This window comes from Sabethes cyaneus, chromosome 2 (genome assembly GCF_943734655.1).
Source record: "Sabethes cyaneus chromosome 2, idSabCyanKW18_F2, whole genome shotgun sequence".
Taxonomy (NCBI): domain Eukaryota; kingdom Metazoa; phylum Arthropoda; class Insecta; order Diptera; family Culicidae; genus Sabethes; species Sabethes cyaneus.
This window is the reverse complement of record NC_071354.1, coordinates 155,059,308-155,078,141: the sequence shown is the minus strand read 5'-3', so window position 1 is coordinate 155,078,141 and position 18,834 is coordinate 155,059,308. Positions and strand designations below refer to the sequence as shown.

Sequence of the window (18,834 nt, the reverse complement as noted above, 5' to 3'; positions counted from 1 at the left end):
CGAAATACTAATGATATGCGCATTTTTCAGGAATGTTGGGAGATTGAGACAAAGACTTTTCCCAAAAAGATGTGGCAGAAAAAATCTATACCTATAAAAAAGGATTTCTGTCTGTCTGTCTGTCTGTCTGTCTGTCTGTCTGTCCGTATGTTCCTTATATAATCGAAAACTACTGAACCAATCGGCGTGAAAATTTGCATGTAGAGGTTTTTGGGGCCAGGAAAGGTTTCAGTGATGATTAGAGACCTCTCCCCACTCTAAGAGGGGGGGCTCCCATACAAATGAAACACAAATTTCTGCATAACTCGAGAACTAATCAAGCAAATAGAACAAAATTTGGCATGTGGGTGTTTTCGGTGACAAGAATTTATCCTATGGTAAATTGAGACCCCTCCCCTATTTATAAGGGGGATTATAACTCCTCTCCCCTTTAAGAGGGTGGGCTTCCATTCAAATTTCCTCATAACTCGAGAACTAATCAAGCAAATGGAACCAAATTTGGCATGTGAAGGTTTTCAAGGGCAAGAAAATTTTCTATGATGAACTAGGACCCCTCCCCACTTTAAGAGGGGGGGCTCCTGTACAAATGAAATACAAATTTCCTCATAACTCGAGAACTAATCAAGCAAATAGAACCAAATTTGGCATGTGTAGGTTTTTGAAGGCAAAAATATTTTCTATGGTGAATTGAGACCCCTCTCCACTTTAGGAGGGGGGGCTCCCATACAAATGAAAAACAAATTTCCTCATAACTCGAGAACTAAACAAGCAAATGGAACCAAATTTGACATGTAAGTGGTTTTGGAGGCAAGTTTTTTCTATGGTGAATTGAGACACCTCTTCTCTTTAGAAAGCGAGTTATGACCCATCTCCCCTTTAAGAGGGTGGGCTTCCATACAAATGAAATGCAAATTTCCTCTTATCTCGAGAACTAATCGAGCAAATGGAACCAAATTTGGCATGTGGGAGTTTTAGATGGCAGAAATTTTTTCTATGGTGAATTACGACCCCTCCCCTTTTAAGAGGGGGGGCGCTCCCATACAAATGAAATACAAATTTCCTTATAATTTGAGTACTAATCAAGCCAATGGAACCAAATTTGGCATGTGGGAGTTTTAGATGGCAGAATTTTTTTCTGTGGTGTATTACGACCCCCTCCTTTTTTAAGAGGAGGGCTCCCATACAAATGAAATACAAATTTCCTTATAATTTGAGTACTAATCAAGCCAATGGAACCAAATTTAGCATGTAGGAGATTTTTGAGTCTTGAATTTATTTTTTGATAATTAGAGACCTCTCACCCCTGTGGTAGGGGGATATGGACTCTCATACAAATAAAACAGAAATGTTAGCGAAACTCAAAAACTAATCGAACTCGAGAAATTCGAGACTCTTCCATAAAACATTAATCAATAACAAAAACAAAAACTATCTATAGTAACACTAGATCATTCAGGACCCTCGGCCGCGAGTGTTGCCGGCGACCCGCCGTCGGAAGCGCCGCCCACTGTGGGGAGGCCACTCCCCGCAGAAATCACTACTGTCTAGGTTTATTTATTTTCCTATAGGTCTACCTGGGTTTCCTGGAACGAGCGACAGCGAGTAAGGAGAGGATTGCGAAATGGTACTTTCCACAAAAAAGTTTTCCGTGAAATGGTACATTCCGCTTAAGGTTTTTCGCAAAATGATATTCGGCGAAATGTTGTACAATCATGGTGAATATAACTTTCAGCTTTTTGGCTATGCAATGAGGGAACAGGGGAGTTGTTTTCTACTTTACTGTGAGGAAAAATTGCAAATTTGTATATTAAACTACCAATTCCAGGTAACGAATAAGCCTAAACGTAAGCAGCAAATCAGCGTATCTGGCATTTTATAATGTACGTTATTGTATGTTAGCCTTTTGACTGCATAGGTGTTGTAAATTGGCATCTAAAATTGTATTCGAATTCTTCGTGTCGGTAATTAGCTGTAAATTAGCATTGTCAGCACTATAAGAAGGTTATCAGTAAAGTAGCTGTATATTTTGCCAAAATAGCATTTAAGTAGCATTTAAGGCGACTTAAATGCTTATTGGCCTACATTTGAATAGCATTGGTGATGCTTATTGGTTACCTGGGATGCTTTCATAGTTACGTAACTGCCAAAAAGAATCATCTAAGGTTAAACTCCTCAGAAACTTGCAAAACTCGAGATTGTGACAAAGATCATCCGATATTCATGATTTATGTACAACACAGGTTAATTTGTGGCAATACGAAGTTTGTCGGGTCAGCTAGTACTATGATAAATGATGTGCGGCACTGAATTACGGGTAGAACCGATAGAGAAGAGCAAATTTCGATGTCCCCAGTAACGATCATACATTCCCTCTTTGCAAAAATAATTAAAGTTAAAAAATATACATTATAATTGATTGCAAAAAATTAAAAGTTAAAAAAAGTGTAACATATTTATTTTTCCGCTATTTCTGTAATTCTTTTATTTCTTTACTCTTTTTGTTGAATAGCGCTTAAAATACTATATTACCGCTTAGTTACTTGACAATACATGTTGTTTGTGTACACCAAACCGTGCAAAATTAAACCGTATTTATTATTTATTATTTATTACTTATTATTTCGAGAAACCGTGTAAAAAAGTCGTGCAAAAAAAATCGCGTAAAAACATCCGTGTAAAAAAAGAATTGGGTGTACAACTGTTGTTGGTAAAATTTTCGAAAAACCGTACACTCAAAAAAATCGGCACGTCAAGTTTACGTGAAAACATAGGTAATTCTCATCCATCTCACTTTTCATGTAACATTTACGTGAATTGTTGGTAACTCGCACTCATACTAACCAATTAACGTGCGATCCCGGTAAGTTTTATTAATTTTCCCATTAACTAGTACATAGAATTCACGTAAGTTGTGTTACCGTTCGTCGGTAACTTTATTTTGTGTGGCAATGTAGGGCCCAAATTATGTCCAGATAGCTTAATTAGTATTGCAAACGCGGGATGGGGAATACGGCATGTTCGGTGTTTTGACATGCAGAGGGCGCGGTGGTGAGCCAGTCCACTGAACTGTTGGATCGATCCAGGAAGTCAGCAGTGTGGAGAGTTTCACCGAAGAATCTCGAGCTGGCGAACCGAGGCGCTGCTCGAGAGTGCTGATTGAGTCGCGATCGTGAACGGATCGTTCGCCATCTAGTGAAACGAGCAGTTAGTCACACGAGCTGCAATAGTTGTCCTACGGAGAGCCGAAAGCCAGACAGTCGACGGAAGGAGGAGTGTGATCCTCCATTGCAAGGCAGTCAGCACGAGATCCCGGAAAACGTCATTCCGTCATTATTTATCGATGTTGCCCCGGCCTTAACCAGTAACTCGGCAGCTTGGTCCTGTTCGGGCGCCGAGTGGGATTTCTCATTTGCAAATCCCCAGTCAGCACGCATATACCCATAATTCAGCGAGTTGTCAGCGTACGCCATCCGGTTTACGACCGGTAGTGGAGATCATCCTGCAGCATACCGTCTTCAATTACTACAGTCACCCTCCGGCCGCGACGTTTCGTTCGGCCTCTTTGAAGACGAACCACGATACGAGACTTTCTAACCTCGCCGCCCACCCGTATAACCGGCTAGAACACCGCCGACTCACCAGCCCCGCAGTCCATGCTTCGAATGAATAAACTTTCGTGAAAGGTACGTTTTGTCAGGTCAGGCCACACACCCGAAATCTCCTCCTTAACCACAACGCCCTGGGACTCGGAAGCAAAAGAGGCCTTCCGTGCCCACTCCACGACTCCCAGACCAGGAGTCGGAGCTTTGGCAGCTCCCCCTTCTGGGTTGCTGCGCCTTTCCGAGGCAAGAGCTTATAGTTGCTGTACAGAAGTTTACATGATCTTTCACGTGGATGCGACGTGTCGATTTTTTTGAGTGTATTATTTCGAGAAGCCGCGCAAAAAAGTTGTGCAAAAAAAATCCGCGTAAAAATATCCGGGCAGAAGAAGAATTGAGTGTATATGCATAATATAAATAACTAATAACCGCTACTTATTTACTGCTTGCAAGATTGTGGCATGCAAGTATATAAAAGATATATGTGCCATCTCTTGATACACTACTTCTTCAATCTTAATTTGAATAGGCTATAACCATCTGCAGGCGCGGCATCCAGTTCTTTGGTTAATTTGATTAGCTTCTTCATTGGATGAATCGAGCAGGCAACCGAGAACGAATGATGAGCTGTACAGTATAACAGTGACGTCGATAAGTTTGTGTTATGGGCGTAATTGAATCGATACAGTCCATTGATTAACAAGAATTTTCAAGAATTCATGGCGAATAATCTTTTTTTTTAAATCGTGCTAATACACTAAATTGTTTGCCAGTACATATATTCTACAAAACACGACTCTCAAATGTTTTTAACACTAAAATTCAGTATTGGGCACCGCTAATTCGCCAATTCACTAACCGATACACTCGATAATCGTGGAATTTTCGATAATCACTAATCGCAAACTGCAAATTAACAGTCACTATTTATTTTTGAACATATCGCAAAAAACTTGCATTGTATTCTATCACTGTACAAATTATTACTAATTTATATCTATCACACGGCTTTTCTGAATGAAACTGGGATCAAAACCTATTATAATGGATAAAATGCTTTACAGTTTATTAATTTTATAATAAACAGTGGCACTTCACTTGGAATTATGGATCAGCAACAATTCGGCTTGTTTGAGTTTATAAATTAGCGTTTCGCGATTGGTCGGCTAGCGAAGTAACGAATTAGCGGTGGCCAACACTGTAAAATTTAAAATTCCAGTTGAAATGTATTTATTCTACCATAAATGTTGTGTACACAAAAAGACATGTAGATAGTGAAACCAAAAATACAAATCGAACCGACAAATCAAACGAGGGATTCTATTCATATTGCTGGAATAGCTATCATAATTTTTCCATTTACTCACTACTAGCGCATCATAATCAGCTCATATCGGTTTTTAACGATTAAGCTGCTACTTTATTGTTACACTGATTTATTTAAGGCACATTTTTTAGTACAAAACCTGATCATCTTAAATTTGAATTAAAATCAATTCCATATGTTTCCATATCTACGTTAATTCGTCAGAAGACATTTCCGTAATTAAACAATGGCGGAATTAGTAGAGCATTGCTTGTAAACACTTTTAATAGAGAGCAATATGAAGGCGGTTTGCGTTTCACACGACTATTTTTACGCGAGTTTCGGAACTTATGCGGTTTGATTTACACGGAATGCAGCCGTCACGTAAAAAGCGAATCGAGTGTACATCATTTTATATTTTAAGGATATGTAAGGGTAGGCGGTCCCTCCCAGTTGGCTTCGAGGTATGACGCTGGCCTAATAAGCCAGTCGTCGTTTGTTCGAATTTCTGGGAGAGGCTGTTAGAGTCAATAGGATCGGAGCAACTGGCCCTGCAATTGTCCTGTACTCTAACAGCTGGCTGCGACGTCTGTCGTATAAAAACAGAAGGTCAAGTTTCGATAACGCGTAGGCGGGGCAAGACCGCCACATTAAGCAAAAACACCTGTGTAAAAAAAAGTTGCAGCTCAATTTTTAATTTATCTGCTTTATATGACCAATTCGTCTATAACCAACATGTAAAAAATAAAAACATAAATAGCAGTAATGATTTTCTATCTTTTATTGCGGTTTGAGCACAAAACACACAAAAAATAGAGCATTTTTCCATGCGAGGTGAACACGCCCACCAACGGGGTAAAACAGCCATAGCGTATAATAGTTTTTGCCCCATTTGGACAGAACTGGTGATTTTGATTCGTGAACTTTGATTCGTGAACTTATTTAATGAATCTTACAAATGAAATCATTTTGCTATCAATTGATATATGGTTTCCGAAAAAGTGTCCTTCATAAGGTAGAGACTACTGTATTGAAGCCACTATATTGAAGCTCTCCTGTAATTTCTCCTGTCATTTTTTGATATTTCAAATGGCTCTGATTGATAAACCAGATCCATATTATTCTTGGATTGCTACGAACATTTGCTATATCTTCATAAAAAAAGGTTTATTCCATGATCCTTGGTCCAACAGTGATGAACTATTTGAAAAAAAGAGAAAATTATAAAATTATTGATATCCGAGAAAATTATAAAATTTCCTTAGCGTCTGCCAGGAAAAATAGGCGATTTAGATTTTTTCAACCAGTCTACAAGCTACAAGCTAAGCACTTTTCAGATGATCCGAGATGCGATATGGGTTGGATTTACTAAATTTTTAACGTTTTGAATAAAATAAACCTTAAGCTCAGTGAGTGCAAAGTTATAAAAAACGTAACAATTGTCGCGAAAATCTGTTTTTATTTATTTCTGCGATAGTTTATGCGTTATCACAGTACAAGCTACTGTAAAATATTGCGTAGGAATTACGTAATATGACTGTCATAAAAATTTACGATTTGAACAAGGCGTTGTTAAGCCATGTTGGACGGTTTTACCCCGGCAGGTGTTGTTACCTCTTCTACCCTTATATTTGTTATTAAAATAAAATATTAATATCACAGCATTCAATGGATAGGATAAACATTTAGCGGTAAAAAAACCAAGACTAGGACACTCCAAAAATCATACAAGGTTGAAATGCATGAGAAATATTACGAAGCGAGTATTTCTTAAAATTGTCGTTAAGTTTCAGCTGAATAAGGCTGAAGGATCTCAGAATTGTATTTTTTCAAATGGGCACAGTTGTGGACTTATGAGCAAAAACAATATTTAAAACATTCGAGCTCTCCAGAAAACTTTGATAATTTTTTTTTAATATTCTTTCTTGGACATCGTTTGTAAAATTTGTAGATACTGAAATTTTTTTTATAGCAATCCGGTAAAATGAAAAATGTTTCTTACATAGTTTTCCACGGTGGTGGAAATCCCCAAAGAAAAGATAAAAACCCGATTTAATCCACCTAGTGGTGAAAGGAACCTTTGTTATACCATCTTATATGTCATTTGACATAGGATATTCAGTTAAAATATTATTTTTGATTTGTATTTGAATTTGAAATTTTCATAAAACTGACAGAGTCAAATTATATACGCATCACTTTGAACTAAATTCTTATATAAACTGTTTCTTAGGCCCAGCCGTTCTCAAGTTATTCAGATGTGAAATCTCAAAATTGTCTATTGGAGTCAACACATGCAAAGTATCCGATAACCGTGTAATCGACTTTCACGGATTTGAACCAAATTTTGTCAGATTGTTCATTTTAGGTCAGAAAGCAAAAATCTTAAATTTGGTGCCGATTGATACCTCATTAGTGGTACGATTAGTGGTAGCACCTCCTTTTTGAAAAAAGCCCCGTTTTGTCAAACCTTTTTATTTTTTACTTACAGATAAACCTGGAAATCTCGACCAACATGTCAAAAGGTCCAATGTGCAAATGAGAGATTCTCTTTGCGTTTTTTCTCTTATGCTGATTACGGCGGCATAAATACATTTCAACCCAATTATTCTAAAGGATAAGCTTTCCAATAACACCAGTAACCGTTTCTAACAAAATAGATGCATTCAAGTGCATTTATGCCGCCGTAATAACCGTAAGAGACGAGTCGCAAAGAGAATCTCTCATTTGCACATTGGACCTTTTGGAATGCTGCTCGTCACATATTAGGTTTAGAAAGAAACTATTTTCACATTCAAATTCCAATTCCAATCGAAAATAGTCGAGTAAAAACTGGCTTTTTTTAGCGTTTTGGGCTGGAAATGATTATAAAGAAATCGACACGTCTTCGAAATTTAATTCAACTGTTTGTTAACGCTGTGCTAGTTATCATCCATATGCATCCTAGCGATAAACAATTTTCAGAGTGTATTTTATTACTTTATAGAATATAGGAAAGCAATGAAAACATCGTGTACAGAATTTTTGAGCAGAACTGATTTTAAAGTGGCTGTTAGCTTCGGGGTACAATGCTAGCCTAACAAGCCAGTCATTGTATGTTCGAATCTCGACTGATCGGTGTCGCTACAGAGATAATAGGATCTTTGCCCTAGCCCCGTAATTTTCCTGTACTCTAATAACCGGCTGCGCAGTCTGTCGATAAAGAAGGGTGGCTTTTCGAGATTGATTTGAAATGATGATTTGAAAGATGGTGGACCTATGAGAAAATTTTTTGATGACATAGGAATCCCTCAGTTTAGTCGTAATGCTTCGTGCATGTTGTGTATCTGAATGCTTTCCGGTTAAAGTTCTGAAGGACGTTTACACCCATTGCTTTGCTTTGCTTGATTTTAAAGTGGTTTCTTCAACCAAATCATTAAATTTCGCAACCAATAAGAGATAGATAGTTACTATATGCAGCAAAGTTGCTTATTTTAGTGTTCTAGAATTTTTGTGAAGATGCTATTTTTTTGGACGCATGTAAAAAACAAAAATTTGTGTCACCCTATTAGGTGGATTCACGGTCACCCTAAAAGTGTAAGAAAATGTGCTATATTTTATTAATTAACTGCTGCAATGAAACATCCGTTGAAAAATTACACATTTTTACTATATTATTCTGTTTTAAAGGTTTAGTCCAATTAAAGGTTTGGTCATTAAGGTTTTCTTGAATAAATTTCATCAATCATTTTTAAATATCTTTTGACCAGTAGAACCAATCCTTATGAAATTTGGTAAATACATTTGCAGTGTTAAGACCTCTCGTTTAATACTAAAACAATTGAAACTAGATAAATTATCTTGGTTAAAATCGCTATAAAGTATTGTAAATTTTAACGTGTAACTTCAATTGCTCATAACTTTCAAACTAAAAGTCCAACCAAAAAACCATTCAATAGTGATCTATCCGGCTATATTACCTTTCAAATGAGACTAATAGCGCATAAATCGGCTTGGCCATCTCTGAGAAACAGGCGATAATTATTACCTTGTCAAAACACGTTTTTAAGCATAACTTTTAAACTACTTATTTGTTTTCAATAAAACTTCCCGAAAATTTTTATAATTTATGAAGAGCTTTCATTTGGTACTAAGATCATTGAAATCGGTTGTGTGGTTCCTGAGAAAACCGTGTCACGTAGTTTTCACATTTTTGCTTATAACTTTTAAACGAAACATCGGACCACGAAGCAATTCAATAGTGATATACTAGGCAATAATACCTTTCAAATGAGACTAATAACGCATAAATCGGTTCAGCCATATCCGAGAAACAGGCGATAGAAAATGAGCTGCACACACACACATACACACACACACACACACACACACACATACACACACACATACACACACACAGACATTGCTCAGTTCGTCGAGCTCTATCGATTGGTATATGTGATTCGGCCCTCCGGGCCTCGGATCAGTTTCGTGTTTTTCGACCAATTTCTAAACCTTTGTTATATACTATAACAAAGGTAAAAAGCTATTGCTTGAATATGTATAAAAATACCTTTGTCTTTATTCGTCAAGATCTAATTTTTTGGTGTCAAAATTTTGACGATAGGGTTTTTTACGATATTATTCAAATAATGCAGGGCAATAATATTAAATTGTTCCAAAAATGTAGACTAAGAAACGATAAATTACTCTAAAGACTGCAATTACTTTACCTGTAAATAAATATAACTACTTCAAATATCAATAAACTCGCATTACAATCTTTCAACACATTGTACTGCAGATCCGCGTTTCGCGACGAGAAAATTCAAACTGAGAACCATTTTTTCGGGTACCACTAGACTAACTTGAATTTTGGTTTCCTCCTGATTTGCGTCAATTGAATGGAGAAAATAAAACTGGAATGAAAATATGAAACCTCGTAACACATAATGTAGAATCCAGAAAGCTATAGAAGAGGATAAGCAGATTCCCGGGCCGGGAAGCTAGAAGAATCGTCCACGCAGCGTGGGACTGTCTCCACCTCTGCATTTACGTCAATAAGCTAAAAATTTGGGAAAACTCAAAATTCAACCGGTTTATTTGCGTGGTAAGTATGGTATTAAGGGTGATAAGTAGTAAGCAAAACCGATCGAGTTCTGGTCGATACTTTTCCCGCATTTTGACTGCGATAGTTAATAATCCGCTATTATTATTTGTGATCCACTACCAGTTTTAACTGTTAAAGCAGTTCAAAATAAAGTCCCATACAGAAATATTCAATAACCAACTTGCAAACCCTATTACTAGAACAGCAGGTGATACTAGAAAAGCAGGTGCTACATTCCGTTATCGGAACTTGACCTTCTGTTTTTATACGACAGACTTTGCAGCCAGCTGTTAGAGTACAGGACAATTGCGGGGCCGGTGCGGTGCTACGATCCTATTAACTCTAACAGCCACACCTGCAGGGTTGTTAAATGTTTGCGAACAAGCAAAGCAAAGCCTTGGGTTTATACCGTCTTTAAACATTATCCTTCTTTATCGACAGACTTCGCAGCCGGTTATTAGAGTACAGGACAATTACAGGGCTAGTGCAACGATCCTACTGACTCTATAGCAGCACCTCCCAGGCGAGATTCGAACATACGACGGCTGGCTTGTTAGGCCAGCATCGTACCCCGAAGTTAACTGGGCGGGCACTGAAGCTCGGCAGAAGGCGGAATTTTACGTAGCGCCTCACAGCAACGGCTACACCCCATTCTCCTCGCTTGTTCGATCGAGTCTCAAAAGCTAAAATTCGGATAGTTGGAGGCTAACCTTTGGTTTGAAGTGGATTTCCTTGATGACTGCGATGTCGATTTTCTTCATATTGAGAAAGTCGAGCAATTCAATATACTTACTCCTCAGTGAGCAAGCGTTCCAATGAACTATGGAGAGGGCTTCACGGTCCATATTTGCTGACGATGGAGATTACAGCATGGAACTGCTTAGCTGCTTAGCGCTTGCGACTAGGCTAGGTGTTTGCTAATTCTTGTTCTCGAATCCGTTTGATCTTCGATCGCTTAGGACAAGTACGGCTGGTAGCGTGGATTCCTTCGTAGCTGGCACACTTTAACTCTCTGCCATCGGCATGTACGCGGACACCCACTTTATAACTATTCGGAGCAAGTCGCGGATGTTACGTAGAGCACCGATGGTGGCTATATCTCTATCTATCTATCTGTCATTTACACTGACCTAAAAGCCGCTTTCGATCGTATTGATCATGGAATACTTTTGCGCAAAATTGCGCGACTTGGAGCTTGTTGCCGATTCGTCAAATGGTTGAGCTCGTACCTACGCGGTAGAGTCTTACGCGTTAAGATTGGTACTTGTATATCTTCGCAATTTACTAATAATTCTGGAGTTCCACAAGGAAGCAACATGGAGCCATTACTATTCATGCTGTTTTTTAACGACGTCACTCTGTTATTAGCATCTGACTGTAAGTTAGTATAGGCGGATGATTTAAAATTGTACCTGACAGTTCGAACTGTTGAAGATTGTCGCAGTTTGCAAACTTTGCTCGATAGTTTTGTTGACTGGTGCCGGACAAATTGGTTCGTTATCAGCATCGTGAAATGTGAGGTTATGACATTTCACCGTATTTTGAAGCCAGTTTTATTCGATTATCATGTCGACGGACTAAAACTAAAAAGAGTCGACCATGTAAGTGACCTCGGTGTTCTTCTGGATCCTAAGCTCACATTTCACCTACACCACGCCGCCTTGATATCGAAAGCTACACGTCAGCTGGGATTCATCTCCAAAATTGCGAGTGATTTTAAGGACCCACACTGCCTGAAAGCTCTTTATTGCTCCTTGGTCCGCCCATTACTGGAGAATTGCAACTTGCTTTGGTTTCCACATCAGTTGTCGTGGAATTTACGGATTGAACGAATCCAGAAAAGATTCGTCCGACTTGCACTGCGCGATCTCCCATGGCGAGACCCTGTTAACCTACCACCGTACCCTGATCGATGCAGTCTACTCGGTATCGACACGCTGGAGCGTCGTCGTAAAAAGCACCAAGCAATATTTATAGCGAAACTGGTAAATGGCGATATTGACTTACCGACGCTGCTATCTCTCTTAAATTTCCGTGCCTCGCAACGTGCCCTTCGTTCAACTGGATTGCTACAAACTGCCTACCATCGTACATCGTTTGGTTACCAGGAACCTATCACCGCTTGTATCAGGACTTTCGAAATGACTGAAGAATTATTTGATTTTAATGAACCAACACAGAGATACGTGACGAAATTGAAGAAATCGAATATTTTATAAATCTAACGCTTGTTAGTTGCATTTATTTAGGACTTTGTTCAGATAAATCTTTGAAATAAATAATAATAATAATAATAATAATAACAATAATAATAATAATCTATACCAAATGGGTTTTGATGCAAGAGATGCTACGAATGTGCTTTCGTACAAAATACGAATCATTCGTAATAACCACATTTGTAGTAGACAATAAGCCTTCCAGTGTTTTTAAATAGTATGAAATTATTTTTATCAGTTACAAATATGGTTTTACGAGCAGGGATGGAAAATCGGGGATTTTGATCTAATATGTCAGTTATCGCTACATGCACACATCACGATCTGTACAATTCACGACAAACCGTGAATCTTTAGCGTTTTTTTGAATACCAGAAGGGTATTGGGTTAAAAGGCTACTGCGACAGTCTTAATGATCGTCTTTTGTGGCAGGCTCCGCTTAGTGTATCCAGTTGTAATCCAGTTGAGCCGGATAGTTGTAATCGTGTGCCCCAATTCCGTACTACATGATTAATAATGCCAATGACCGTTTTGGGATTTTTAGCTATATTCACAAGATTTTGTTCTCTTATCATCTCTCAGCAGTCGATCACAATGTTAGATTTTACCTAGCTGCGAGAACAAAAGGTTACGCATGTTGTTTGTATTGCGATTCACGCATTGTACACAACCGATTGGCATGATCTGATATGAGGTTTGTCATAATCTGTACAGATCGCGATAAAGTATTTATCGCTTGCAAGTAGTGATTTCTGCACGCGCAGCGTTTAAGAGTGGGATAAAAGCTAACAAGCGAGCCTGCTTTGAAAGGTTATGTGCTAGTGCCATTACGAACCAGTGGGGTGATGCCTACAAGGTCGTAATGGCAAAGACCAAGAGCGTGATGGCGCCCGCAGAGTGATCGTCAAAGATGCTGGAGCGGGTCATCGAGGGCCTCTTTCCGCGCCACGAGCCAACGCCTTGGCCTCAGGCCGCTGAGTCGTCCCACGGCCGACGTTCCAGTATCTCATACCATAGCGTAGGATGGTCGGCCTCCATGCCGAACATCCAAAGTAACGTGGGCGACGGCGGCTTAGAGGTTGGGGAGGAAGCGACGGTTACGAACGAGAAACTCATTGAGATCGCTAAATCCCTAGAGGTGAGCAAGGCACCCGGGCCAGACGGAATCCCGAATACGACCATTAAAGCCGCTATTTTAAAAGCTCCCGAATTATTCGGGGCAGTAATGAGTAGATGCCTGGAAGCTGGCCACTTCCCGGACAGATGGAAGCGACAGAAGCTCGTGCTGTTGCCGAAGCCGGGAAAACCTCCGGGTGTCCCCTCGTTATATAGGTCGATCTGTCTACTCGATACTGCCGGCAAGGTGCTGGAGAGGGTTATCCTTAACAGACTCGTACAGTACACTGAGGGTGCAAACGGTCTGTCAAGGAACCAATTCGGCTTCCGAAAAGGCAAATCTACGGTGAATGCCATCTTGTCTGTCACTAAGACAGCCGAGGTAGCGATGCAGCGCAAGAGGACAGCTATCCGCTATTGCGCAATTGTCACGCTCGACGTGGGAAATGGGTTTAATAGCGCTAGCTGGGCCTCCACAGCCAACTCGCTTCGGAACGTCCAAGTGCCGGTGTGGCTGTACAGGATTCTGGAAAATTATTTCCAGCATCGTGTGCTATGCTACAACACGGAGGAGGGTCAGAGGTGCGTTCCAATCACCGCAGGGGTTCCGCTGGGGTTCCCGATGTTGTGGAACGTCATGTATAACGAGTCGAGTGATTGTCGACTTTGCGGACGAAATCATCTTGGAAGTCTACGGTGAATCTATCAAAGAGGTTGAGTTGACGGCTGCTCACTCTATAAGCATTGTAGAAGATTGGATGCGCTCCAGGAAACTGAAGCTAGCGCAACATAAAACGGAGGTTATCGTGGTGAACAATCGCAAGTCGGTGCAGCAAGCAAATATCAGCGTCGGGGACTGCACTATTTTGTCAACGCGGTCCTTAAAACTCCTGGGAGTCATGGTCGACGACAAGCTCTAGGTCGGGAGCCACGCCGACTATGCCTGCAAGAAGGCTTCCACAGCTATTTCGGCATTGTCTCGTAAGATGTCTAATAGCTCTGCGATATATGGCAGCAAGCGAAGGCTATTAACCAACGTGGTCCAGTCCATACTCAGGTATGGCGGGCCGGTGTGGTCATCGGCGTTAGGTACCAAAAGCTATCTAGCACCTGTCGTCTCATGTGTTTGAGAGTGGCGTGTGCGTATCGCACAGTTTCACATGACGCAATCTGTGTCTTAGCGGGTATGATGCCTATTGGCATCATCATCAGCGAGGACGTAGAGTGCTTCAACCAACGTGGAACTAGAGGCATACGGAGTACCACAAGATCGACCTCGATGACCGCATGACAGCGGGTATGGTCTGATTCCACAAAAGGCCGGTGGACACATCGACCGACATTATCCGAGTGGGTCAACAGGCGCCACGGCGAAGTCAACTGCCACCTGATACAGATTCTGTCAGGGCATGTTTACAGTATCTGCACAAGTTTGGGCATGCGGAGTCCCCCGTGTGTCCCGAATGGGTGGATGTTGAGGAAACTGCAGAACATGCTTTCTTCATATACCCTCGTTTCGCGGGCGCAAGAAGCAACATGATGGCAGTGAGCGGACAAGACTCTACTCCGGATAATTTAATACAAAGGATGTGTTCCAACTCGGACATCTGGGGAACGGTCAATGCGGCTGCTCAGATTGTACTTGAGCTACAAAACCGCTGTAGAGCCGATCAACGGCGAATAAACAGCCTAACTACCATAGTCCAGTAGTTATCTAAGAGGGTGCATTAAGCACAATAGCCCCTCCCTGAAGTACCGATAAGATGGTGCCAGGGGGGATTGAGACTGGAGATTCGAGTAGGGTTTTAGTGGGTCTGGATCCTCACGCCCCATTATGGGACCCCGCTCCTTAAGTTGTCTTCTCCGGTTTCTGATAGTACCGTATCTTCTAAAGTGCTCAGCAGATTTCCCTACTCGTAAAAAAATGTCCATCTGATCGCTGAAATGTTTTTGATCGCTAGAAGCGATTTTTTCCATCCCTGTTTACGAGTATTCTCTTGTTCTGTAATAGGATGCTTTGTTTTCATGGTTAGAATTGTAGCCCGATTCCTACACGCTTTACACAAAGCTGAAACTAATACATATGTATCTAAACTCAACTGGTGCGAACCAGATTCCTGTCTATCCCATTTTAAATTATTCTGCGAACTTGTAAGAGTCGGTATTGTCAATTTCCCGCCCTTTCGTACGCGATGAATTATAACCGTCGCCACAATCGTCGCGGGGGCAAATATCGTTTATTTTGTCAAATAAATCAATAGTTTACGTGCTAGACAAGCATAATATATACTTATAATTTACATACAGCCAAGCAGATTCTTTCTGCGATGATTTCAAGCTATCAAAAAAGTGAGCAGCGCGTTTTGTTACCAAAGAAACGGGCAATAGTTAAAAACTCATTGCATACCTTTTAAACCATCATAAGCTGCATCAGTCAATGCCATCAACTAAATATTATTTTTGCCCTTGCAGTGTTTCATTATAAATAACTAGCATTTATTTATGGTTATCTACCAAATTGAAATAATTATCAATAATACAAGCTGATTAAAGTAAGCTAAAGCATGAAGCTGCAATATGGTTGATTGTTTTTTCTCACCGCAAAAGTCTATTTAGAAAGACCCTTGATAATGTACTATGAAACCGTTACGTTATACGGAATTCCATGTATATGAAAAAAATAATTTCCATTTGCTTTTTATTCGCCATGAATACGGCCCTTTGACCAATTGATTCATTCGAATCGATAAAAATACACAAAGAATACTTCGCAAAGTTCATTCGCCCTGTCGGAAACATCACAAAACAAAACATGTTTATACCGAGCCTACAGTGGTTCAGGTGTCGCATTGTCACACTGCACTGCACACTGCAAGTGCTAGTGCATTGGACATCCCATATGATGGTGTACTAGATTGAGCAAGTTGAACGATCTTCGATTAATGCATTTGTTCTTACGAGATTACATTTTCCTTAGGTTTCCTTTAACTATTCAAATAATTTAATGTAGTTTTTATACAATTGAGAAGCATCATACCAATTTAAGTCGTGAATTATTTAAGGTTGAAATTCATGGACTTGATACGTTTACAAACATTGTTAATTTCTAAAAAATATGTAATACATTTAGGATTAATTATTGAATTACAATAAAAATATAACTTCTTAGTATTTTAGTTTTTAGCAGAGTTTCAAATATGAAAAGAAAAATTTCGTTTCTAATTAATGCACTCACCATGAAATTAAAAAACTAAATAAAATTATAAAAATAAAATAAATCTACAAAATATTTGTGTAGTTGTAGTGTATATTTGCGTTTGAAAAATTCATGTAAAATCAATATAACAATAGAGTTGAATGGATTTTTCCCAGTTTTAGGTACAGACAATAAATTACATTGTTTTGCATTTGAATTTCAACCTAGTTTCAGTCAAACTAATGACCAAATAGCTTTAAAAAATGTGCATTAACATCCCTGCTCATCCATTCTCGTTTTGCTGTAATATACATGCAGAGCTCTTTTTCCGAACTGCAATGACGTCAAACAGGGATACCTTCCGAATAGCGCATCTCTGAAAAATACGACCCAAAACCGGTCCGGGATGTAAACCAAAGTTTTCAGTATCGTCAGCGCCGTTCGGAATATCGGTGGATATTCGGTGCAAGGGATAACGCTGCTGTGCGTTCTTGTTTTCCCTTTCCTTCCTGTGTGTGGCAGGCAGGCAGCGTATCCGGAGAAATGTGCAATTGCGCCTTTGATTCGATCGACGAAAGCGAATTCTTTCTTCCCCCGGCGGGCAAGTATAAAAGCCCGTCCTGGTGACCATCGATCACAGTTCACTTCCTACCACCTAAACAAACATTGGTGTAACATCCCAAACGATTTGAAAATCACTTCAAAATGTTCAAGGTGTAAAAAAGATATTTTAACTAAAATGGGTTTAACTCTTCTTTGTTCTACAGCTTATCGTATGCCTATTTGCACTACTGGCCATTGTCAATGCTTTTCCATCGGATATGCCATATCCCGTAGGAAACCGAGGAGATTTTGGCCGAGCACCAATGATGCGTCCAGTACGATCGGCCCCTGCGCCTCAAGCTGAACAAGAAGACTTGGCCGCTGCCGACGGTGCAGCAAACAAGGATGATATGGAGAAGTCGGAATCGTTCGGTTTCGGATATTATCACCACTATCCCAGATACTACCACTATGGATACACACCGTACTACTATTATCCACGGTACTACACCAGCTACTGGTGGTAACCGGGTCGGTCGTTTCATTCAGGAATAAGCGGAGCGGCAGGTTTATCTTTGAAATACTGGAACGATTTGTACAAAATAAAAATTATTTGGAATAAAAAATACATTTTTTGTTTCAAAAACATGAGAAATTTCTTACTAAATGAACCAGTTTTAAAACTAATATATGAAATCCCGAGCAGCCTTTATATTTGTTAATTTATATCAGATGGGGCTCTCGACTGGGATTAAACTTTAAACTGGGCTTGAAATCGGAGACATAGGATATTAAATTAAACTTGAAATTGGACTAATTTGAGCTTGGAGGTGTACTACAAATTGAATTGAAAGACTTGAAATGGACGTAAATTAGATTTAAATTGGACTTAAGATTCGATTCCAACATCTGAAATTAAACTTGAAAATGGAATTTAAATTGAACAAATTGGACTTGACATCACAGTTTGAATTTGACTTAAAATTAAACTTAAACATGGAACTAGAATGGGCTTGAAATTGTACCTGGACTTTTGAACTAATGGAACGATTTGCAAAAAATAAATTAGGCTTATACAAATTTGGAAAAAAGTTTATGTCCTGGTCTCGAAATATTGTTCAAGGGGGGGCAAGAAAAAAATAATAACATCAAACCTTCAAAACCGAAACAAAGGGGTAGAAACCAATGTTTATTTTTCCATATTAATGCTATTTAATACAAAAATGTTGTACAGTACTTAAATTTTAGTTCAAACCGAACCATTCATTGAGATGTTTGGAGAGATAAACCGTTACGACTGCCTAGCAATGAAAATTTTATTCCAATTTAATTCCAGATTCGCACATTGCCATAATCCATACTAAAACTCCATTTTTAAAGCAGAAGAAGATGCACAGTACGAAAGCAATATAACTTAACATGACTTGATTTGATGTTAATGTCACAACATGACAATAGTCCGAAAAGTTTCGAACAATTCAGTAACATCCTTTCTGCATGCAATCAATGCATGGTAAAGATTGTATTTGTAAGGTAAAATTGTAAGCTTTATGTCCCTAACATCCAAAATTAGGGTAAGTTCTTGACACTACGGAATAAAACGACCAATTGGAGCCCCGAAAGCACTGAAAGCTGATATTCCGGAGTTTCTAATTTGTTCTACTTCTATTTTAATCTATCTACTACCGATGACAGCATAAAATAACCCTCCTGCAATTCGGAATATATCCGTCACAAGCGGTACCAAATATCACTAATATATTGTT

The 18,834-nt window shown here is 39.4% G+C and overlaps 1 protein-coding gene across 1 annotated transcript in view; it reads left to right on the top strand.

Annotated features, from left to right (window-relative positions):
* The window catches only part of LOC128736219 (cyclin-dependent kinase inhibitor 1C-like), a 41,730-nt gene extending 24,135 nt beyond the window's left edge, over positions 1 to 17,595 (top strand). The window contains exon 4 of the mRNA XM_053830698.1: positions 17,293 to 17,595. Coding sequence (XP_053686673.1) covers positions 17,293 to 17,595 — 303 coding nt within the window. The remainder of the gene's footprint in view (positions 1 to 17,292) is intronic.
* Positions 17,596 to 18,834: the final 1,239 nt, after the last annotated feature.